General features: G+C 39.2%; 1 protein-coding gene across 1 annotated transcript in view; it reads left to right on the forward strand.

Annotated features, from left to right (window-relative positions):
- The window catches only part of TENM4 (teneurin transmembrane protein 4), a 589,520-nt gene that overhangs the window by 402,626 nt on the left and 162,097 nt on the right, over window positions 1–24,797 (forward strand). The window contains exons 9-11 of the mRNA XM_041483687.1: window positions 10,829–10,999; window positions 15,789–16,003; window positions 21,485–21,695. Of these exons, the coding sequence (XP_041339621.1) occupies window positions 10,829–10,999; window positions 15,789–16,003; window positions 21,485–21,695 (597 nt within the window). The remainder of the gene's footprint in view (window positions 1–10,828; window positions 11,000–15,788; window positions 16,004–21,484; window positions 21,696–24,797) is intronic.

Consider the following 24,797-nt stretch of genomic DNA (forward strand, 5'->3'; position numbering starts at 1 on the left):
ACCAAGCAGCCTGCACATATGGCATCCCTAGAAAGCAATTGAACATGCTACAATGCTGGCGTTGCTAGGGTTGAGTGGTAATTTCTGTGCAATTGTTCTGCTCAGCATTGGGCCAGTGAAAAAAAATAGCCTGTGATGAGGGAATTAAAGGCTATTACAGAGTACATATTCATACAGGGGCTGATGTAAAATCACAAAAGCAATCTTAATTCTGTTCTTTGCTCATTTTTGAGTGCTTGACTTGGCAAACTTCAGGTTTTTTTAGCAGCTGCTTTTTTTAGGTAAAATTAAATGTAAAGACGGCTGTGGGTCTTTCTAGAACACTGTGGTTGCACTTGCTAGCACTTGCCTTATTCTATGTGCTGGATTTAGTTCTAAGTCCAAGGGAACAAATCATCAGGTTGTGCTTTGTTATTGAGAGAGCTTTTTACACTGATCTGAACCATTCATTTTGACTTATAGCACCTGAAAGTATTGTGCTGGATTTTGCTCATGGTCTCTGGACAGAAACAAAAATTACTGTGCTGTTAATTGTGTTGTGTCACCCACTTTATCGGCTTTCTCAGACTGTGCATTTGTATCCGTTTGCCAAGCTTTTGTACAGGAGAAGAAAAAAAAAAAGGGCGATTTTTTTTTCCCCTCTCCAAAGAGTGTTTGTTTTTTTAGTATATGTAAAGAAAACCTAGAAAATAAATTAAAACATTCCTAGCCTGCTTTAAATATACCTGTGCTTTTGTCGCCCAAAGCAACTGAAACAACAAAATACTCCTGAACACCAGCACAGTTAAAATTTCTTAGCATCTCTTCCAGCAGGCTCAAGGCTGATAGGATTCTGCTTTAGAGCTCAGTTTTGACAATGCTCATGAGCACTCTGGCCCAGATCTACAAAATGTGTAAATTTGTTCTGAACTTTAAACACCTCCATCATCCCCTTGAAGTCACTAGATTTACTTAGGCTAAGTAAAGCTCAAGTTAAACCTGTGCTTTGGACATCAAGGGATTCTGAGGTTGTCATTTTGTTAATTTTTCTTATATCAACTAGCACAGCCCAGCTGGGGCTCTGCTGCTTTTAGAATGTGCATAGTGACTAATAACACTAATGCAGTTTTCAGCTGATTTTAGGATTAAAACACAAGCAGTGGTCTCAAAGACATTTACTTGTCTTACTATAATAAAATCATGTTCGTGTTCAGAAGGACAGATGAGCAGGCAGCCATATGAGAGATCAGCTCACACATCAAATTCTACAGCATATTTAGGTCTTCATGCTTAAACTGGGATATTTGATTTAATCTCTGATCCCACCTCTGTTGTGCTGGGGTTTTAGAAGAAGGGGGATATGTTTTGTGACTTCTGCACAGCAAACTGTGTTTTTTAGACTTTGGGCAAATTATTGTATTATTTTTGGAAGGTAGGTTTTCTGAAAGTTCTCTAGTTGAGATAACAAGGAAGGAAGCATGTGAGAGCTTGTGGATTTACCTATGTAAATTACACCACTTTTAATTAGTGTCTCACAGTTTATATGTGTGTAATGAAAGGGCATTTTTAAAACTATACTGTCCACAACAGGCTAGCCCAGAATTTTAGTAAATGCAAAGCAGGATAAGAGGCCCACTGGTAGAGCTGCCTGTCCTCATTTCTCTAATTGAAGTGAGTACCCCAGTGGGAAAACCATTATTTCTAATATTATATACACAAATTAAAACTCCATTTAGAGGTATAGTGGGACCATCTTATAATTGACTTTGATCTTGAAGAAATACCTCCATAATATTTATTTTAATATGGTCTCTGCCAGAAAGGATATCTAGAAGGCAAAATATTATTTTACTGAGAAAGGCCTGAGCATGTGTAACACCAATTGTACCAGGGCTTTGAGGGCTGAAATAAGTTTCTTTGTTGCAGTAAGCTGCCTAATAGCAGCCAAATGCTGCTGAGGTTCATCTTTCCACTTCCTTTTATATTTGAAATTAGTGTAAATGGTAAAGGAAATTACCAAAGTATTTAAGCAGTCAGCTCCTCAGATAAACTATGCCACTTTTGTGTCTATTTTTTCTATAGGTTAACACTTTAAAACTATCCTCCTTTTAAAAAGCATAAAAATATTTAAATATATCCATTTAAAACTGCATTTTCCCTTTCCTGCAAGAAATTACATGCTACTGTAGCACTGGAGGGGCCAATGATCATCTATTAATGATTTGAAAGGACAGGCAATCATTCAAAAGACTTTGATCCTCAGGGGCAATTAGGAAGACATTGAATAGGAAGTGCTGACTCTTTGCATTGAACAAACATTGAGTTTAACTGCTTCATTTTAAAACATGCCTTTTTAGTCACTTCCTTGAAGGTTTCAAAGAAATGTGGTGTTTCAGCTGGAAGCCTTTCTTCTTCCTTATTAAGAACAATTGGGAGCTAAATTAAAATATGAAGTGTTCTCCTAAGAAGAAGCTAATACTCTTTGGTAGACCATCTGCTTCTATTGTGGAAATCATGGATACAGCTCTTCTTCAATCAGAAGGGGTCAAAGAATAACTAGTTAGTGTTAAATCAAAGCAAGTAAATGTGTTTGTGGCAGGATTTCAGATGGTTAGCGCAATGCTTTTTTTTTTTTTTTCTCAAATGGTAGTTCCCACCTTGCTGGCAAATTTTTAAAAGGTAGGAAGCTCTCTATCATTTGTATTCCTCCTTTGCACGTGGTGATTCTGATTAAGGGAAGGAGAAGATGTGAATTATCTCCAAAAAACCACTTTTGGTACTTGCATAGTTTAAATGTGAAGCAGTAGTCAGGCAGCAAGGTAGGATCCCAGGAATTGCTAGATGTATCCCATAGCATGTGTCAGTACTGAGCTGGCTGTGAAAGCACCTACATCATATTTTAGGATGTTTGAGGTCCTAGAAAAGTCCCACAAACAAACACAACACAGATACCTCTCTGTTTTATCAGCAAAATCCTTCCTCCCTTAACCCTGAGATGGGTGGATGCAGATTGTCCAATTCTTAGATGAAGCAATCCCAGCCCAACGAAGTGTCTTCAAACTCTGAAGGAGGTTTGAAAATCCTTTTTTCTCATTGAAGGTGGATCATTGAGCAGTTAGGAGGGGAGGCAAATGGGGAATTTACAATAGTGAGCATTACCCTAAATGTCCCTCCTGGTGCTTTTTTTATTTTTGTTAACTATTGTCTTGTGTCAAATAAATCAACAGGCAGGAAGCAGAGCCGTGGGACCTCCCAGCTGCAGGCTTAGAGTCTTCACTTAAACAACATGTAATCAAGCTGCCTTTTGGGCTCCATTCCTTTGTGACCTGTTAATTTTACATTTCTAGCTGCACAGCAGCTCTAATCCATCTGGGTTGTGGAGAGCCTGGTATGCAGGATTCTCTGTTCCCACATGACTGCAGTCTTGTCCTGGTGTGCAAATTCACATTCATTCAGGCAAAATATGATTTATGAAGTCAGGTTTTCCATTTCCTGAGTGAGAGTTTTAAGCCACAGATGGAAAGCATTTATGTATAGGAAATCATTTCAGACACTAGGAATGACACAGAGTGGTGTACAGAGTTTTTGGTCACAAAGTAACTGCCAAAATCCACACAAGAAGTGGCCTTGCAGGAATCCCTCTCTCCTTGCCCCATGGTGCCTGGCTGAGTGACCTGGGTATGTATGTAAATGATGTGAATTCATGATATTATAAAGCACTGGGATCTTCAGTCAGGCTACTAGATCTCAGTTCCAGATCTTTGAACCTGTTCTTTGGGTATTAAATCACTACAACATTCAGAAGTGTCCCGATGCTCTTAGATGAACAGTAGCTTGAATCTGCCAAGACCAGGACTTGTCCAGACAAACAAGTAGAGCAGATACTATGTGCTGCATCCAGCTTTTTGCCCTCTTCCTACACCAGTAGGGCCATAAAGCCACTTCAGCCCTTGATTGTCATGTGTTCTGCCACAGAAGTCTTGGCCAGCACTGAAATGGAACAGCAGTGTAAAAGAAAAACAGTTTTATTTTTTTCTTTAATGTTTGTTTTACTGTTCCCATTCTTCTTAATCTTCCTTGATTTATTGAAGACTGACACACCAGTGATTATTTCATGCTGAAAGGCTCCTTTTCATAACACTGGATGTCACAAAAATATGGTTTATTCTGCAACAGTCAATTCTACCACTTACACAAAAATCATATAATCTCAGTGTAGAGACAGTTATCCAGATAATTACAGTCAAGTTTCTTCCAGAGACAGGACTGAAAGCAATACATTTACTTGAGTTAAAATTAACCCTGAGCAATTCAGTGGTGAGATTCAGCTTTTTCTCAATTAGGAGAAAAAAGCGAAGCTCAGGTATCATTTTGGAAGCATGTTATTGTAGGTCTGACTAAACATGAAGGTTAAAGAGGAATATGTAACCACCACATATCTTATGCTTGTTTCCACACAAAGAGGGGAGAGCAAAGAAGCAACCTGTAAAAATTTTCAACCACTGAGCTTCAGCTGGCTTTTCTTTTCCAAATCCCTTATACTTTTTTTTTTAACTTACCTTTGCTCTAACCTTCTTTTTCTCAGTTTCTGTCATTCCATATTTTTGTCACCTCCCTCCCCTTTCTCATTTTTATTCTTGTGCATTGTGGCATCAGTCCTTCTCATTTGTTCCTTCTCACAGTGTTTTTCCATTTTCTCCTTTTCCCCATGCTGCATGGGGAGGCTTTGGAAAACTCTTCTCCCTCCCAGGAGTGGTCTTTTGGCTTGTGTTGGCTTAGGCTTAGCTGTCAGCAGTGCAGTGAGGTGCTTGTAGAAACCAGTGGAGTAGCAAAGCCAAGCTTCCCCAGATGGAGCCCAGTGCCAGTACAGCTGAGCTGGGGTGGGTGCGGTGTTTGTGCGGAGAAGCTTCACTTTTCCAAAGCTTGTGCCCTCTCCTGTGTTATTTAAGCAAATATACTGACATATATGGGCATATATTCTTACATAAATATGGGTTCAAAACCTGGAGTATTCTTAGTGCAAAGCAACTGGCTGGAGTTTCCAGATGAGAATCCCAAAGACTTCTGTCTTGCCTGTATGCCCTTTACCCCTACGCTTACTGTAAGTCCAGGTTCAGGTACAGAACATTAATATGTTTAGTTAAGCTTTGATTCTGAGAAATTCTTAATTCATTGTTCAGGGCAAGATCAATTGTTAGCTGGAAAAAATTGTTATTTTATTCTTTCCTTTGTTTCTGTAGCAGCTTTGCCTGGGTGAGGTATCACCAGGCCAGCTGTAGTCCCTTCAGGACTTAGCCCTGAGAGGGCTGGAGAGAAGGAAGCAGCAGAGCCTGGGAGCTGCTGTGAGAATGCTTTTAACAAACACTATGGAAGCACCTGGTGGCTTCAGCTGTAGCCTTAATCCAAACATCGTAATTGATTGGCTTGGTTATTTATTACACTTAGCTTGCTGCTTTGGGCAAAGAAACAAGCTAATAAAGGGCCAGCAGTTTGTTTTTCATTTTTTTGCTGACTGGTGTGGTTTCTGGGGGTCTCATATGCTTCAGTAAGCATGTCTTGTCTTTTCTTCTGCCTGTGATCTATCACAATCATCTGCCTCTCTCTGCTAACTCCTTCGCTCCATCAAGCTGTCCTAAGAGATGTCCATTTTGTTGACCATGTGAATTATTATCTTTGTTTGTCCTTTTTCATTCTAAATGCTGTACCACTTCCTTTGTTCTCTGCTCCGCTGAGTAAGTTGTTTTGACTTTAGTGTTCTGCTGTCTCATAAGCAAGTGGCAATAATACAAAGATACTCAAAAGCCTGGGTGTCTTCAAAAGAAACTTGGAAAGAATGTTCCTCTTTATTTGGCTTAACAGCATCTGCTGATGCTGATTATGGTGTCCACAAGTAGCTATGGAGTAGGAATAATGCAATATAGGAAGAGATAATATGTTAAAATCAGAAGAATCATGATCCTGAATACTTGGTTCCACCAATATGAACTTTATTTGCATGATTAAATAACTCAGGTGATGCTAAACTGTTTGCAAATTTTCTTTGCTAAGGTGAATATGAGTCCAGCAAAAGAGCAGCTGTATCACACTGGCATGGTTGAAATGCTGAACTCTGCAAAGTAATCAAATCCTGAAGGGACTGGAGTTTGATCTCCATTTTTTTTTCCAGCAAAAGCAGCCACAGGTGACTTAGGACTGAGGATAAGGTGATTTAGTCTGCCACAGAAAATTCTGTTACCCATTTAGCAAGTTTTAGGACACCTTTTGCTAGCACTTAGCTACAGGGGGAAGGTCGTGGAAGTCAAAGATTCAAAGTCAAAACATGAGCATAATGGACCAGAGGCCCCAGGTGCCTTTATCTCGTCTAAGTTGGTGGTGGTGAAAAAGCCCAGAGAGCATGCAGGGTTTCCCCTAAATACTGTTTTCATTCCAGGAGAAGGGAGACAAGAGTTTTCTTCTCCATGGGGAATATAACCAAAGCATCTGCAAAGAGCCTGTCATGGAGCTTCCTAGCAGTGAAAGCTACATGGTATTTTACAAAAGTGTACGCTTTAATGATTGTTAATTGCAGAGTGCTCTTTTAATACATGGGGAGCCTTCAATATCTGAAAATCTATTGAGCATCATGTTGGAGAGGGAGAAGGAGAAGGACATGGGGGCTTTTAGAGGGCATTTACTCTCTGTCAGCAACATCTTGTTTCTAGCTGAGCGGGGGGTGAAAAAAAAAGCCAGAAAAAATGTCCACAGTGGGTTCCATTGACCCAGAGACTTAAGAACATCAGGAATCTCAAACTATGTTTACAGCTTTACTTCCCTCTTAGGAACACTAACACTTCAAAATATATGATTATGCCTCTCATCCATGGTTACAGGGCTTTTCCATGATTATGGTTCTTAGCTGCATTTTTTTTCTATGAGAAAGAACTTTTCATCAATTTAGCACAGATCAAGGTTGATTCCTAAAACCTTTAAACACAACTGTGTGCAACAACAGCTTTACACATCCCATTGAGATGTGAAGACCCAAAATATCCACTGCTATTACTACTTAAGTTTTTAGCACCAGTGTGGCAGAGCCAGAGGAGAAATGAATTTTCCACCAGGTTGCCAATCAGACACTGCTGGTATTAGGAATATAGTAATGAAATCACTTATTCAGGTGACATCCTCATAACGTACCTGCTACAAAGTGTGTTTCCAAAGTAAATCAGACTCTTTGTTCTTGTTTGAGGTTGACTTTTGTGGTTATTGCCTACCTATAGCAGAAATTGCATGACGTCTGTTTGCCATATGAATGGGGATATTTATAGGCTTTTATTTTGTGATTAGAAACATCAGCTCAGAAATCCTGAATAGAGCAGTAGCTCTGAGATTTTACACTGTTTTCTGAAATTTTTAAGCCACTTGATAATCAAAATGCTATTCAAATAATTCTGGTTTTCAGCATTCTGCACTTTTGTATGCATGGTGTGCATAGTTGTCATTCTCATGGCTTATCATTGGAGACCTTCTTACAGCCTTTAAATACTTTAAAAGGAGGCTTTTAAGAAAGATATAGTGAGATGTTTTACTAAGGTTTGTAGACAGGACAGGGCCATAATGGTGTTAAATAAAAGAGAATAGATCTAGATTAGATATAATGAGTTTTTATTATCAGGCTGATGAGGCACTAGCACAGGTTTCCCAGAGAAGCTGTGGATGCCCCATCCCTGGAAGTGTTCAAGGCCAGGTTGAATGGGGCTTTGAGCAACCTGGTCTAGTGGAAGGTGTTCCTGCACATCTTCATGGGGTTGAAAGTAGATGGTCTTTAAGGTCCCTTCCAACCCAAACAATTCTGTGATTCTGTGATCTATGTGATGATGAGATCAATGTATGCAAGAAGCTTTTTGATTTAGACAAAATCTACTAGCAAAGGACAAAAGTTAACATTAATACAAGTCTTTTAACTTTATGTGATAACACGGTATGTATGTTACAGATAATTCTGTCATATTTTCTATTTTGGGACATTGTAAGACACTTTTCAAACATTGAGAATTGAATGATGACATAGAATGGTTGATCGCTTGCTCAAGAGAATGGATAATGTGCAGAAAAGCTGTAGCATCTTCCAGAGTGTCAGTTCTGTCGTTACACCGAAGCAAGATGATCACTTGTTATGATATTTCCTCTCATGTATTTTAATTTTAATGCCTGGAGGAAATATTCATAGGTTTCCCACTGCACCCAGAACATTAATGCCTGGAAGTAATGTTCATAGTTTTCCCACTGCACCCAAAACAATGTTGAGTTTTTCACCTTCATTTGCTTGCAGTAAATAACGATGTACAACAAAAAATTCCTCCTAAGGAGAGGAGAAGCAGCAATGGCCTTTTAGGGAAACAACAGCCTTGCAATATGTTTCTAAAAATCTGTGTGGCACTTAGGCTGTGATGTCCAAAGGACAGAGCAAATCAAATGATGTTACGAAGAAAGCAAACCACTGCCTCAGTTCCTGCATAAACCAGGACGTCCCACTATAAGCTCATGCAGGTCATTCTAACGTGGAGATGTCTGAGAGATGCAGCTGGTGTTAAGCACTTACGGCCAGCAGAACTTAGGCCTGACTGCTGTCTAGGATTGCCTGAGTTTGGAGAAGTGAAGAGTACAGTTTCCATTCTGCTTGGAACTACAAACACCCATGTAACTACAAATATCCCATGTTAAACACAGGAACTTGTGTGCTCAGAGCATCTAAGCTTTTGACCTTTGTAACAGCTCTGCGGCACCTGGGTAACACTCTGGTCCTTGGAAACGTCCAGCCTGGATGGAATTGTAAGATAGCATCCAGTACTGAGCTTACAACAAAACTGCTGGCAGAGAGCTGCTTGAAATGTCTCTTAAGAGCTTGTGACCCTGTAAGCACAGAGTAAGTTAAGTGAATTAACACACAATTGCATTTTAATGCCCAAACAAGTGAATTGGGTTAGTTCTTTAATCTGCTGTAGTTCTCCTTTCCATTTCTGTGTACTAGAAAAGAGCAGATTCCTACCTGATGAGGTTTTATGAGGTTAAAAGCTATGAAGTGCCCAGGCACTCTGGTGATGGGGGCTGTATAAACACAAAGATATTATGCAAGCATAGAGATGCCAAATGCTTGATGCAGATTCCTTGTTCATGGTCTGATTTGGTCTCTTCCCTTGCACAGTTTCTCTGCTGAGTAAATATATCGCTTTTAGATGAAAATACTTGTCCCTCTTCCTAAAATACCCTGGTTAAATTACCAGTAGTGTTGGTAACATTCCTTCTTGGTATATGTGCCTGTATAAAAACAAGTGTTGAACAGGTCCTCAGGAGACCTTCCTTGCTGTGCTTCCTTGCTGTGTGGGAGTTTAAGGAGCGTATTTTCATTCCTAATGGATAAAATTGTTAACAAACACAGTCCCCATTTACATGGTAAAAAAAGAATTTTGCACTCATGTTTTGTGATGTTGTAGTTGTGCAAAGACAACCTTGTTTATGTTAGTAAATGATAGGTGACCTAATTGAGACTGAAGTGGAATAAATCCCGTATTTCGCTAAATTGCCTAAACATGCTGTCTTCAGAGAGCTACTCAGATTACTTTTCAGTCCTCTTGTAAAGATTGTTTCTGATTCACAGGTTTAAATAAACTAACCACTTGTCCCTAACAATGGTTGCCAATCTCAGGTATATGTTTGTGAATAAAAATAGCATTATAGGCCGTGGAAATGCTCTGTTTCTTTACTGTTTTGGGGTGGGTTTTTTTGTTTATACTAAATGGCTGTGATGTTAGAGCCATTGTATAGTTTTTTTGAGAAATTATAGTGTAAAATATCAAGGCTTTCCCTTAAAAAAGAAATGTCATTCCAAATGTAGCAAGTATCAGATCATTTAGCTGTGTAGAGCCTGAAGCTAAGCTGGATACTGATTGAGTATGAAATGTTTATGTTGGGGATGGAAGAACTGATATGGTAAGCCACAAGCCACATTCTTTTGCTTTATATTGGGAAGGGGCAAGTATTAGTTGTATAAGCATATGATTTCCATACTCTTCATATATGTGTTTGCTTTTTCCTTCACTTCTCTTTGTGTAATGCCTTGAAATAGACTCACATGTGCCCTGGGTGACTTTGCATGGCCCCGAAACCTACAGAGAGCTTTGCCCTGCTATCACACAAATCTATATAGTGTTGCTTGTTTTCAGTTCTCAAGGACATGTCTTTGATCTGAATAGAAGAGGCTGAGTTGTATGAACGAATGCTCAGACATAGTTGCTCACATTTGTGATGCAGAGCACAAAGGCATGTGTGCAAGATGGGTATTGAATTGCCTCAGTTTTTACTTGGTCTTAAGCAGGAAAAGCTGTCAGAGATGTCTGTAAGGGCTTCTGTGTATAATTCATCAGTAAAAAAAAAGGAGAACCTATACAATACACTTGTGAATATGGCAAAACAAATCAGAGTGCATTTCCCTAGGATTTATTGGTATGTTAAGAAATAATTTTCCTTGTATTTCTGTGTTCACCGCATTGTCACCCCAGCCTTGGGAGCTTTGTGAAACACTGTGCCTGGTTATCCTGTTATGCAGACCATGAGTCAGGAGTGTTTCTGCTGGAAGAAGCAGAGTGTATTGTTACAGGTGATCTAAATCGAGTTTAAGTGGGTGGAAAGACCTAGGGAGCTGGTATGGTAGAAGCAGCAGGGGCTGTCTAATTACATTAATCCCATTCTTGTCCTAAAGCAATGACCACTAATAAGGCATTGGAGTGAGGATTTAGAAAGAGAAAGTGCCCCTGTAGTTCTGAAATTCTCACAAACAGAAAAAGATGACTTTTCTCATTGCTCACCACAGCCATGCACCTGTTTGGCCTAAACTGGCACCTGCAGCCGATGGAAGGGCAGATGTATGAGATCACGGAAGACACAGCCAGCAGTTGGCCAGTGCCAACGGACGTCTCCTTATATCCTTCGGGGGGCACAGGGTTAGAGTTACCTGACAGGAAAGGCAAAGGACCCAGTGAAGGTATGGTTGGTGTGTGTCCATGTTGTGAGTCCTCTGTCTGCCTCTAAACTCCAACCGTCCAATCTCATGTTCCATTACCCTCAGTGCTGCCATCAGCAGGTGCTTTTCCAGTCTTTCATGTCTAGAGCTAGTAGCTGTCAGTCTTGTTTCCATATGTTTCTAAGTTTCATATCCCTCTGATGTCCACTAATGCAATAAAACTGTGTGAAACCTTCTCCACACATTCAAGGCATTCTCACAGACTACAGAAGGCCAGCATGAAAACCCTGCCTTGAGTGGCTGTTTTCATGGGAAAACATTGTCTCTTGAAAATTAAATGATTCCTGGAGCACAGGATCAAGCTTCCTCTACAGAACTACAAAAATGTTTGAGTTTGACTATTGCCACTTAGCAAATGTTTTGAGGACCAAAATACTTACTGAAAGCTGTTACACTAGAAATTTTGGCACTCCAGAGTGGAATATAGCTTTGTAAAAGTAGCCAGATAAAAGGCCTAGTCTCCATAAAGTATCATGGTGTTGACAGAAATCAGAAGCAGCTTATGGGTCCTCAATTCAGCAGCACCTTATTCAGCAGCTTTACATCACTGTGTTCTTTTTTTAGAGGCACCACTGCTAAAAGTACTTGTAAGCTCTGCAAAGTCTTATCCCTCCCCAGACATAAATGGAGAAATGAGAAATGCAAACTTTCAGAAAGCTTTTTTTGTTTGTATGTAAAGCTTTGCTATATACAATTATGAGATACCAGTAAAGTAATAGACTATTTTTGATAGTTATTTTTGTGGAAGTTTTTTGGACAGATAAGATGTATGCTACTGTTATTCCAACTCACTAAACTCAAAAGTTTCCACAGAGTTCCCTAGGCTTTGGCTGACAGCCTGTGTTTACATGTTTAATTTAAATTAATTGTAGTGGGTTTTTCCTGTAAGAGTTTTTCTGTCTTTATTAGTCCAAATAAAGGCCATAATTATGTGTGTTCCTTAAAACAGTGCATTTACTGGTAACTGATGGCTGCCATCAAGTTGCTACAAGGAAAAATCAGCTAAGCAGCTTATTCTCAGCAAACCTTACTAGACAGTACAGCAAGCTGCAGACAGCCCTGCTGTTGTACTCAAAAATACTTCACAACAGATCCTTTTCTTTTCCCCTCTAACTTGCCATATGGTTAATTTTTGAATCATCTAGCTTTGATCTGCCCATTTCCTTTTAAAAGTCAGAATAAATGTAGGCATTCAAAACTGCCATCCAAGTGAAAGACCTCCACTTGATTTTATTTTAGCCATGTTTAAAGTGACACGAGTAGAAGTTTTGATTGCTGCTCTGTTAAAAGAGAAATCTGGGAACTAACCTAGTTATGCCACGAGAGGACCCCTCAAGTTAGTGCTTTGTATAGATCTTAGGGAATCTGTAGGCTTTAGAGGAAAATACCATGTCCTGACTAAAAAACACATCAGCACATCTTTGGTGCAGGAGTAATACTGTCCAGCCTTCAAATGCAGCTCTCTCCCCATCAGGTAACTGTGTAACTGATTCCGGACTAGCAGTGCTGCAGGGCTTCTGCTCTAAACCAGAATGTATGTGATTGAAATTTATTTTAAAAATAATTGAAATATATTTGAATGTCTTCTGGATCAGAATGAAATAGGCTAGAATGTGTTAGGAACATCCTTAGAGCTGATCTGAATGAATCATTACCAGTGTCTTGCCAACTTTCAGTTACAGTCATTCCTTCTCGTCTGTGGCTGTGCTCCAGAACAGCATTTACCTCTGTTCAAGCCCAACCCTGTTTACCAAAGCACTTAATCACATGCTTACATTTAAGCATGTAATTGACTGTGGCTGAAGTCAGAGCTGTGTGTGTTTTTAAGTGTTTTGATGGGTCAGGGAACCATCCTGTGAGAAATACAGAGAGATTCAGCAAGGTCTGAAATGAAATTGTGCATTTTGATATAAAGAAATTAGGAACAGTTGCTACGGTAACTGAAAAGTTCAAGGTAATGTGCAGAAAGAGCACAGTAATTGACAGCCCAATTAAGAATTCAGACCTGAAGTTAATTTTAAGGAGTCAGGCATTCTGATTAAAAGTCAATTTCTGATTAGAAGCTGAAATGACTTTTTATTGTGCTTTCTTTGTGAAGTATCCAGTCCATAGGGCCTGATTTTATTGTAGCCTGCAACTGGTGAAACAGAGAGGGATTTCAGGGACTGAATTCAAAAGAGCACTTCTCTTTGGACTTCTGTATCAGGACAAGCTTCAACCTCTGGCAACATGACGTAACAGCTCTTAGGATATCTGCTTCTCAGACTTACAACTGCCCACCCAGAGGAGACATAAACTTTGTAATTGTGTGTACAAAAAATTATTTCTGTGAGACTGTCTTTTGCAATCACAGAAGCATTTTCGTTTGCATGAACAAGTGCTGATCTATCTGCAGAATACACCCTGTGCTCATTTTCTCCAGGCTCTATCTTGCATAGCAACATCTGTCATATTAAATTCTCACTTTCCCTGATTCACTCTGATGTACAATCATTATTAATGAACAGTCATGGGGCATATCAAATACTTAAGGTTTTCATCTGAATATCTAAGAATCTGTAAAACATGTCAGTGGTAATCAGAAAAAATATATCCTTCATTTTAGCCAAAACATGTGATGTCTTTAGCTCTTCTTTAATAGAATCCTCAATCTTTTAATCTTACAATAGTGCAATAAGAAACTTTGCATGAAGTCATTGGAACTGTTTCCCATAATCCTGAGAGTGTGAAAAGAAAATTTCAGTATGCCAAATAAATACTGTCAATCCATTTGTTAAAGTCATTCCCTTCATAATGTAGCTGGTTGATTTTCCTGATTTTCCTTGTACAATTATACTCTATTAGCACAGAAGGATTCAGAAAGAATGCCCATTTACCTAAGCTGTTTCCTATTATCTCCTTTAATATATACATGGACTGAAAAAGGATAAAAAGTCAGCAGATTTCCTACCTATATTTATTTGAGAGTGATGAGCAAAGATAAATGGAGATCTTATAAAATTAGGAGTAGCTTTTTTTTGTGTGAACATGCAGCCTTTGCATATATATCTTTTGTGCTGGTATGCATAAAACTTCTGCCTCAAGATAGCTCATGCTATCAAGTCCTGCTCCAGCAGTGTCCTTAAGCAGTTGCTGACTTTAAATCAAGGTTTAGTGTTACTGGAGCCAAAAGTTCTGCATGGAAAAAAATTCTCCATCCTTAATAGTTAATACGCATATAATTTGTATATTGATTTTCAGAGACGGCTAACAATTTACATCTGTTTCTGGAGAGTTTGTGTTGGGATGGTATGTGGAGAAATTTAAGGCAATACTGTATTTAACTTTATGTAATCTTAAAGGAAATGTCATTTGAAATAATAAAATGCAGTGTTCTACTGGTCACATTTTCCACATGGCAAGTAAATTCTGAGAATATTTGATATAAATTCATGATAGATGGGAAAGGATTTTTGTCCCCCATCCTCAAATGTAGGTACTGGAAGAAAAAAAAAATTCATCATGTGATTTTCCTACAAAAGAATGTATGTAGGTAGAAGTTTCCTTCTTATTTTGTTAGAATTGTTTGCTCTGTGAAACACAGAGTAGTGTGTGCTGTAATGGCACTGAGATAGGAAACAAATTTATTTGCATTTCCTAAATTAATAATTAGTCCTTGTTGGTGACATGTTGCTCTCCTTGCTAAAGCCAGAATCTTTCAAGTGACAGTACTGCATGCTTTTCCATTAGGAGTGTCCTTAATAAAGGCTGTTTGCTGAGCAGTTGCCTTCTTCATCATCCCTGTGCCCTGCACCCAAAGCTGTGCCCACTGGTTGTAGCACAGGCTGAAAAAGGAACATTTTGGCTCTTGATTTTTCATTCTGCCCCTCAATCCCTGGTCTTCCTTTGGGTCCAGATTTTTTGAAGCAGCCATCTGCTGTGGGAGCTATGACTGCATAAATTTCCAGCCTGGAATTCCTCAGGTGTGTTTTTAGGGGTGCCAAGCTCCCTGCTGACTCCCTTGGACATTGTGGCATGTCCTGATCCCATTTGAATACCCAGGCTCTCCAGCCTGATAGTTTTAGAAACAGATACCTCCATTTGTCTTCTGAAAGAGAATGGATAATAATAGCATATTTTACAGATTATGTTGAAACCAAATTAAAACCTCTCATGGTTCTTAATAGATATTACTCAAGTGCAGGGTATGGTCTCCTTTTTTTATCTCAGTTCTTTTTTTTCACTAGCTTCTTTTTTACTATTTCCAATACTGTTACCACTGTCAATAATTAATTTAATAGAGAAACATTTTCCTTTCCCCACTTAGGCATCGTTCATGCTGCTGTTCTCCACCCCGCCATTCCACTCTGTGACATGTCTATCTCATTCTCGCTACACTTCTCTTTACTAATTTAATGATGACTTCTCCATTCCTAAACTTATATTAATGTAGGATATAATGTCAGATGATTTATTCTTGTCTTTGGAATGTAATTACACACTCACTGGTGTTACAGTTTAAACAAAAGGCTATTTTTCTCCAGGTTGCTGTTCCCATGCTCATGTTTTCAAACAAAACAGTTACTGAAACCAGAAATAATCCTGCCAGTTTTCTTCCCATAATCGTATGGATTGGCTAGACAAAGTACTCTGAAGACTTCAGGACACTAATAGGCTGTTTCTCAAGATCAGTGTCAGAGATACCAGTATGATTAGATTACTTTCAGGATCTAAAGACTAACTCAAGAATTTTGTTCCTGTGTTTTGGCAGGAAAGCCCAGTAGTTTCTTTCCAGACGACAGTTTTATAGACTCCGGAGAAATTGATGTAGGCAGACGAGCCACACAGAAGATCCCTCCTGGTATCTTTTGGAGATCTCAGGTGTTCATCGACCACCCAGTGCATCTGAAATTCAATGTGTCTTTAGGAAAGGCAGCTCTCGTTGGCATCTATGGCAGAAAAGGACTCCCACCATCACACACACAGGTAATGGGACCTTATTTCCTTAATTAAATTATGTTTCACTTATTAAATTATGTTGTCTCAAATTGATGTTTGTATGATGTGTTATTTCACCTGTTTCTTTCAAGACTTTGTTGCATGCCTGCAGGATGTCCAAGATCATTTATCCAGAGAGCGAGAATCAAGAGATAGTGGAAAAAAATGACAAAAATTAATCTGGTAGGCTGTAGGCAGAGGTGGAGCAGCCAGTTGACTGAGGCAGCAGGCTGCCAGAGGAGAAGGGTTTTGTGAGGCTGGTGGTCACTGGGGGTACCAGCTGGTTGTTCCAAACAGCAGAAGATACCGCTTTCTCCATCCAGTGCTTTGCACAAAAGCAGCCACACTCAAACTGCATCCAAAGGAATCTTCTCTTAAGCAGATTCATATATGTCAGGTTTGTCTCTCTTTCAGCCTTTCCTGTTTCATGGTAAGGGCAGCAAGATCCCAGCTGGTCACCCTTATGGGAGCAAGTTCACTTCTGTCTTCCATGTCAGAATGCCTTGAGCCAACCCTTCACATGATGTATGCTGACTGCTTAGACTGAGGTTTGTCAGGGCCAAGTAATTAATGTATAAGAAAAGCAAAACTATTTTTTACAGAAAGCCACTAACTTAGGCAGAAATCAAGATTCACTTATTATTCTGTAGGACTAAATTGAAAGCAGATGCTTTTTTTAACAGACCTTGACAAAAAAAAAAAAATATAAAAAATCACTTTGTGAGAAAAGCTCTGATGAACCATCCCCTTAAGTAAGGAATTTATACATTTTTTTCTCTCCTGTCTGTCTCGGCTTCTAAGCTGCTCTTACCCAGTAATACATTAGGGCATAATACACTGGCAGAGCAAAGTATCTTACTCCCACTTGCATCAGCAGGTTATCGAAGAATTAGCAGGTTTATGGTAGTGTATCTTGCTCTTGCTCTCTACTATTAGCTGAAAATACTAGAGATTTATAGAAATACCCTGCCTTTTTTTCGTTTTTGAACAAATATGTTTATTATGATCTCTGTGGATAATATAGTATTTTGTACATATTAACACACCTCCCACTTATTTCTGTCAAAGAGGTGTCATAAATCTATGCTTCTCTGCCTACTTTTCTGCAAAATTAAAATATTTCAGTAGGATCAGCACATCATAATTTCAGTGCCACAGTAACACTGTTACTGCCCTTTTTGTAATCAGTCTCTTTTCACAGGGAGATTATAACTTAAAAATCCTGTGTTAGTTAAAGAAAAACTCAAGTCGTGATTGCATAATACTAACTTTAGATCAGAACTCTGCATTCATGTTATTTGTTTATTATCATTCTTAAATTTTGTTATAAAACAGAAGTTATTACGTGGATAAGTTTGATTGTTTAAGTAAAAAACCTAAAATTTAACATATAAACCTCACTTTTTCCACAAAGTGCAGTCATTGGTTTCCCAAGAGGTCATAAGTCCTGCAAACAGATGTGCTGAAGTGTGGGCTCTACTGTTTGTGAGGCCAGAGGTCCTGCCAGGAGCCTGCTCCAGCACAGGCTTGGGATGGGGTCACAGCCTTCCTTCAGGCATCTGCTTGCTCCTTCATGGGTCTGATTGCCAGGCTGCTTACAGGGGGATCTCTGCTTCCCTGTGGAGCTCCACAGGCTGCAGGGGCACAGCTGCCTCACCATGGTCTGTACCACAGGCTGCTGGGGAGTTTGAGCTCCAGAACCTGGAGCACCTCCTGCTTCTCCTTCTGCACTAACCTTGGGGTCTGTGTAATTGGTCCACTCACATATTCTCACTCCCCTCTTCTTTAGCTGCAGTTACTTCTGTGCAATAATATTTTTGCCTTCTTAAATATGTTATCAAGGAGGTGACAATTGCTAACATCACTGAGGGGCTCAGCCTTGGCCAGTGGCAGGTCTGTCTTGGAGCCGGCTGGCATTGGCTCTGTCAGACACAGGGAAAGTTTACAGCACCTTCTCAAAGCAGCCACCCCTGCAGCCCCCCCTGCAGCCCCCCCTGCTACCAAAACCTGGCCATGAAACCCAATACAATGCTCAAAGTCATAGCTATCCATGCTTAAATAACAAACTATTCCAAATTCTCTTTGGGAAACATTCTCTGGCTGCAATGATTATTTTCTATTTAAGGTTGCCAACAAGTGTGGTCACTAGTAAGTAGGAAGAAAATGTAAGTTCCAAATTTCTGTAGTCTTAGAAATAGATCATGCAGAAGCCCATAATAGTTTACTATTAACAAAAGGCATTTCTTCTCATTCTTCTCAACAAATCGTAATAAGTTACACAATTTTGTTATGGTCTATTAGATTTAATCTTCCTAGATCAAATCCTTTCTTAAACTCATTTTAACCTAGGCCAAATTTTAATAAATCATAAATTTTAGGGATAGGTCATTACTGCTTGCAGAGGGCTTTTTTCCATTTGAATTGATTAACATGGTATTTTATCAATTATTTCCTTGCTGGCAGTAACTAATTGCCTATTAAAAATCTTTGAATGTATTAAAATGCAATAAAGCCCAATCCATTTGTGGCTCAGTTAATATTTACAACTAGTAACTAGTAGCTTGGCCAAAGTCATCAACATCTGCAGCAGCATCTTGCAAATATTTATTTAAAAAACCTTTTGTTTTTGACAGAAAGCCCCAAGTAAGCGTAACCCAGACTGAAGTAGAACAGCAGCTCACTGTACCTGAGTGCCTTGAAATTGTTTTCATTTCACTAAGCTCTAAGTAACTACATCTAATATCTGGCAGGAAGTGGATGCTTGTAACACAATCCACAGGATATTTCTTAGATGTCCGCTTTACAATGAGGCAGGTTGCATCCTAGAAGTGTCTCTTTGCTTGCAGTTCAGTGATTCTAGAAAACTAATTCAAGCTGCCATGGAGATAACAGCACTTGGTGAAGTGAACTTTGCCTGTGGTTTCTTAAGTTCTATTTTTAAAAGTTGAGTCAAGCTGTTCCATCATGCTCCAAAATGAGTATGGAACTATTTTGGGTTTTCTCTTAACTGGTTTTACCTTCTTCAGTTCACCTGTTCCTTACTCAAATTCACTTGAGACATTCCCAGCACTCAGACACCACGATGATGTCCTCTGTCACTGTCCTGCTCAGCTGTGTCAGGCACGGTCACACTGAGACCTCACTGAGATGAGGCATCAGTGTAGGCAGTAGTTTATGATCGGAGTGGCTACAGAGACCTGGGTCCCAAAGTGTCTTTCAAACCAACCACTCACCAGTATCCTCTTAAATCCTTCTGTTTTCATAGAATCACAGAATATGCTGAGTAGAAAGTGACCTATGAGGGTCATCGAGTCCAACTCCTGGCCTTGCACAGGAAACCCCAAGAATCCCACCATGTGCCTGAGAGTATTGTCCAAACACTTCTGTGACAGGTTCCCTGAGGAGCCTGTTCCAGTGTTCAGCCACACCATGAGTGAAAAACCTTTTCCTGAGATCGAACCTAAACCTCTCCCGACTCAGCTTCAGGCTGTTTCCTCAAGTCCTGTCACTGGTCACCACAGAGAAGCAAGAGAACAGTGTCTGCCGCTGCACTTCCCTCAATGAGGCAGCTGCAGACTGATGAGGGAGATGGGGTCTCCCCTCAGTCTCCTGTTCTCCAGGCTGAACAGACCAATGACCTCAGCCAGTCCTCAAGCAGCTTCCCCTCCAGAGCTTCACCATCCTCCTGGTCCTCCTTTGGACACTCTCTGAGAGCTCAATGTTTTTCTTATATTGTGGCACCAAAAACTGCCCCCAGGACTCAAGGTGAGGCTGCCCCAGTGCAGAGTGGGACAATCCCCTCCCTTGCCCGGCTGGCAGTGCTGTGCCTGATGCCCCCCAGGGCATGGTTGAAACAGAAATGTACATTTTTAATTACATGTGTTTAGAATTTATACTTGCCTTGTATTTTTAGATTTTAGATTGTATATTTTTATAATTTATGTCATATTTTTCCAAAACTGAAGCTCTGTCTCCAGCAAAGCTAACTTGGATAGACACCCAAAAGGAATGACCTTTGCAGTGTGGCAGCTTTTACATTCTCAAAAAGACATTTCAGCACTAAATTTGTGAACTGTAAACTGAAATACAACCAAAAAAAAAATTAAAGCAAGGATCAAAATTAATTTCCTGTAAATAGATAACTAAAATAATCTAGGGATGAATTCTGTCATTTTATATGCGAGCTATGTCATATATAGCTTATTGCTCAAAATGTTCTTGGAAATAAACACTTCTTTTTTTAACTTAGTAACTTAACTTTTTTTTAACATTTCCTACATAGGAAAGAACATGTCATCAAGTCCTTATCTTGGTTGACTTTGAAGACCATACCAGACAACTTAATAACAAGCACCCAAATTTTGCTACAGTAAAGTGAAAAGGGATAAGCAGCCTAAATATTGATGCCACAGTCAGCTAACACTCAGCAACCATTCAGTGTAGCAACATTTATGGGTTCAGAAATAAGTGGTATTGTTTCTTTCTGCCTGATTTTCTTCTTCCTGCCAAAAAAAAAAAATCACAAACTTACCTGATCAGCTGGATGAGAGAGGCAAAACCAAATTAAGTCAGGGAATAGAAAAGCTGAATAGTGCCTCAGCTGTTGGATTCTGCTTGCAAGGGGTCCTGGTCATCTAAACACATGATACAAGTCAGATTAGATAAGGTTCATTTAACATTTTTGATGTTTGCTAGGCTTATATCTGTCTTATCCCATTAATATAATACCAGACAAAACACAATTATTGTGGAAAATCAGTAGAAGGTTATTTAAATAGGGAACTAAAGGGAGTTGCAATACGAAATAAAGCAAAGCAGTTGTTCAGTTAAAGTTACCCTTGCAAAAAGTAAATGCATCCTTTAAGAAAATAGCTAGAGCCACTCCTTAAATGAGACTTTTATATATTATTTATCTCTTTTCCATCTTCATTTTTAATGATCTTTTAACCACTTTTCCTGTTGTTTTAAGAGAAAAATCCTTGTTGGCTAAGCAAAATACTTCTGCAAAACCTCTACTAGAGTTCACTTTAAAATATTTTTTACTTTTCCTTGGTGACCCCTAGCAAATCCAGCAAACAACCCAGTTGGGCTAGATATATTTTTGTGTCTTATTTTCCATATTAGCCAAGACATAAAAAATATAACAAATAAGCTGCTTAATGTCATATTTACAGTGCAGTTGAGGCATGGTCTCATGATTTCCTGCCTATATTTCTACAGAATGAGAACACCTCAGTAAGGCCAATATGCTGCAAGTCACCTTCTAGACAAAGATGATTTCAAATCCATACAATTACAGGAAGATACTTTCATGTACTATTTCCAAAATGGTTACTTGCAGGTAGTCCAGGAAGGTACTTTAGTTACCAGAGCAAATCCTGTTTATAATGCTTCTGCAGACCCAGAATAAGAGACTAAGCTTGAGGATACCTGATAAACACACAAACATCACTTCCTCTTCTGTTACAGTTTGACTTTGTCGAGCTCCTTGATGGAAGGCGTCTACTGACCCAGGAGGCGAGAAGCTTGGAAGGACCTCAGCGGCAGCACAGAGCTTTTGTGCCCTTGGCCAGCCATGAGACAGGATTTATCCAGTATTTAGATTCAGGAATATGGCATTTAGCCTTCTACAATGATGGCAAGGAATCGGAAGTGGTTTCTTTTCTTACTACTGCTATTGGTAAGGATTTCCTCTATTATTCCGAAACTCCTAAGTATGCCTTGGGGCCAGGTATTAACGCACGTACTCAAATTGCAGGATGGCTTTGTGTGGTTTTGGAGAAAATGCTTGGGGGGAATTGTATTTAGCAATATGCTGAATACTGCTAGACCCTAAATGTTGATTAAGTACTTTGTAGGTCTTTTAAGTGACTATAACCATAACGAGATTCTGCACAGTGCCAAACATGGATTACAAGCTGGAAAATCCTTGCTTTATTTTCTTACTTTGATTTTCCTTTTATTTAGTTGGCTTTTGTTGATTTTGTTTGATTTTTTTTTTGTTTGTTTGATAGGCGTTTTTCTCTTTCTGGAGCAGAGATGTAGGAATGATTGAAGAACAGACAGTAGCACCATTCCACAGTTCTGTGTGACAGACAGTTCTGCCATTGAACACCATCAAAGTCACTCAAGCTGGAGTTCAGGCAGAGTACTGGGGTTAAAACTCCAATAAAGAGCATTGTAAGCCTTGGTTGTAGCAACCACAGTAACAGGAATCCCTGTTTCCCCTTGCTGACAGAAAGAAGCTGAGATGGCTTAAGAAGAACAAATTGACTAAATAGGTCTTCTGACTTCTCTGGCAGTAAAATGCCCTGTCAGTTCAGCTCACAGGCATGGATTTGTTGCTGTCCAAGGAGGAAAAGATGCTGCCAGTGGGTGCCTGACAGCACACTGAGTATTCTTCTTCCACTCTGTAAATATCTAAATCTGTTTCCGATTCAGTAATATTTAATTTTAAATTTGTTTGACCTGCTTAAACTGTTCATGTACTGAAATTCATTTGGTTGTAATTTAAAGATTAGTCCATAAAACTAGCACTCAGCTTTCTTCTGACCGCAGTGTTTAATGGACTTTTTTCTTTGCAGAAAAAAGCAGACTCATTCCAAAGCTGCCATTAATTCCTCTCCCAACAGCGGCATTGGTGTTGAGTCTCAGCTGTCTGCAATAGTTACCTAAGAGCTATGCGTTGTAATTTGTCTTGGCAGGTTAATTAAAAAGTTTAGGTCTTGCTAAAGAAAGTCATTAACATCCCAATATTCTATTTTAGCACTAAAGTTTATCTAATGCAGAAATGGAAACTGCTGTAATACTATGTTTTAAATTTAAAACCTGGAAATGTGATGTTCTGTCTTGTTTGCAGCTGAGCAACATTAGCGGTAGTTACTTCTAGAAGTATGTTAGCTTATGAAATTGAAGTCTTACTTTATAGAATGCAGATTTACTTCAATTTAGTTTACTTTAGTAATTTGATTTTTTACTTACAACAACCACAGAAGTTTAAGATATTCTTCTGAAGGCAGCTTTTTCTCCTTGTCAATGAATGTCTTCAGTTCAAAACTTCCCATTACAGGAGAGAAATCAGTGAGGCTCTTACAGTGAGGCTCTTTAAACATGTTTAAAGCACTGTCATTGTTGTTCTTGTTTTCAAAGTGATGCTTAAGTGTTCTAGCCAGACTTTCCTCTTGGCCTCATTGCACTAATATAGGGAAAAACAAGAAGAAAAAAAAAATAGAAGCATTCTTAATTTGCCTTTGAGCATCGAGGGAATGGTGTGAGTGAGAAGCATGTCAGATTGTCTTCAAGGCAATCTTTTTTTTTTTTTTTGGTTTTGCTCTGCTGTACCTTCATGACTGCATGATAAACAGAGCAGTCCACGATACAGAGCCCATGATATATTCGATATATCTCCTGCTGACCTTGAATCATTCAGTGTTTCTGTGATTCAGAAACAAGGAAGTTTTCTTTTGCTACACAGGTGGGAATCACTTTATCCACTGGCAGCTGTATATCAACACAAAGCTGTAGTGTAAAAAACCTGTTTAAGTACAAGCTATGAATTTTGAAACAGACTTAAGTAAAATTTTTAGATAGGAAAATGTGGCTCCTTGGCTAGAATTTGTTCAGAAAAGTGCAGCATTTTTATAAGTACCATAAAAATCACTGTAATAGCCTTAACAAGGTGGTACCTTTCTCCTCCACCTAGTTTTCAACAGCTTGTTTTAAAAAAAAACAAACAAAAAACAGTCAGGTGTTTTGTGTAACTTTAATGCTTCAGAACCTTTCTAGTGTATTCATGAAGTCTGACAAGACATGGTTGCTAGATTGTAAGTACATAAATACTGTGGTACTGTAGTGTTACTGGTTTTTTTCACTGCCCAAGTAAAGAGGATAAAACAACCTGACAGTGCTTATGAACCAGTGTGTAAAGTTGCAACACCAAACAAATAAATCAAATCACACATGATGGCAGCCTTAGATCTGTCTGTGCAGGGTGAGGAACCTTCAAAGGAGTTGTGTTGACTGTCAGAGGCAGGCTGCCATTTCATTTGATTCCTGTGGCAAGACCACCTAAAAAAATCTCCCTTTATTATTCCGCTAACATAGGGCTTACAGTAAGAGCAAGTTTGAAAAGTATAGCTCTGATGCAGGAAGAAGTAGGATCCAGTGATCTGAGAAGCAGACCAGCAGCCTAGAACTCCTGAATTCTGATTGATGTGTTAATCCTGCCCCAGCCTAGGCTCATGCTTCAGCTGCTCACCGTGTAAAACTGAGAGTGACATTTCTCTGGAGATGCTGTGAGGGTGATAGAACTGCTGGGAAAATGAATGAAGCATTAATTAATAATCACAGATAGTAGTAGAAAGCACAAAATTGATAATGGTGATCATAATGATAAGTTCATAAAGCCAAACTGTGCAGTCATTGCTTCAGGCAAACATCCCCTGCGAGCGAGGACTCACCAAAATAAATGGCAATAGCTTTTACTTCAGCAATAAACATGTTGGATGGAAAGACTGCTGATTTTCCAAGTCTTATCTGCTATGTTTCAACAGACTGAGCTGTTCAGAGCCAGCAAATCATTGCAGGCTCTGTATGACAGTATCAACTGCAATTACTGTGCAGCGCTTGCCTGGAATGATTTGGCTTCCATTATTCTAGTGAAAACTGGAGAAAAATGGAAAAAGGCATCTGTATTCCCAGTTTGATAACATGCAGTTAATTTCATAAATTGTGAGGCTGTCCATTATAAAGCTTTGCAATGTGATAAAGCTGTAACTAAATC

Source organism: Pyrgilauda ruficollis, unplaced genomic scaffold (assembly GCF_017590135.1).
Source record: "Pyrgilauda ruficollis isolate IOZ18807 unplaced genomic scaffold, ASM1759013v1 scaffold60, whole genome shotgun sequence".
NCBI classification, from domain to species: Eukaryota; Metazoa; Chordata; class Aves; order Passeriformes; family Passeridae; genus Pyrgilauda; species Pyrgilauda ruficollis.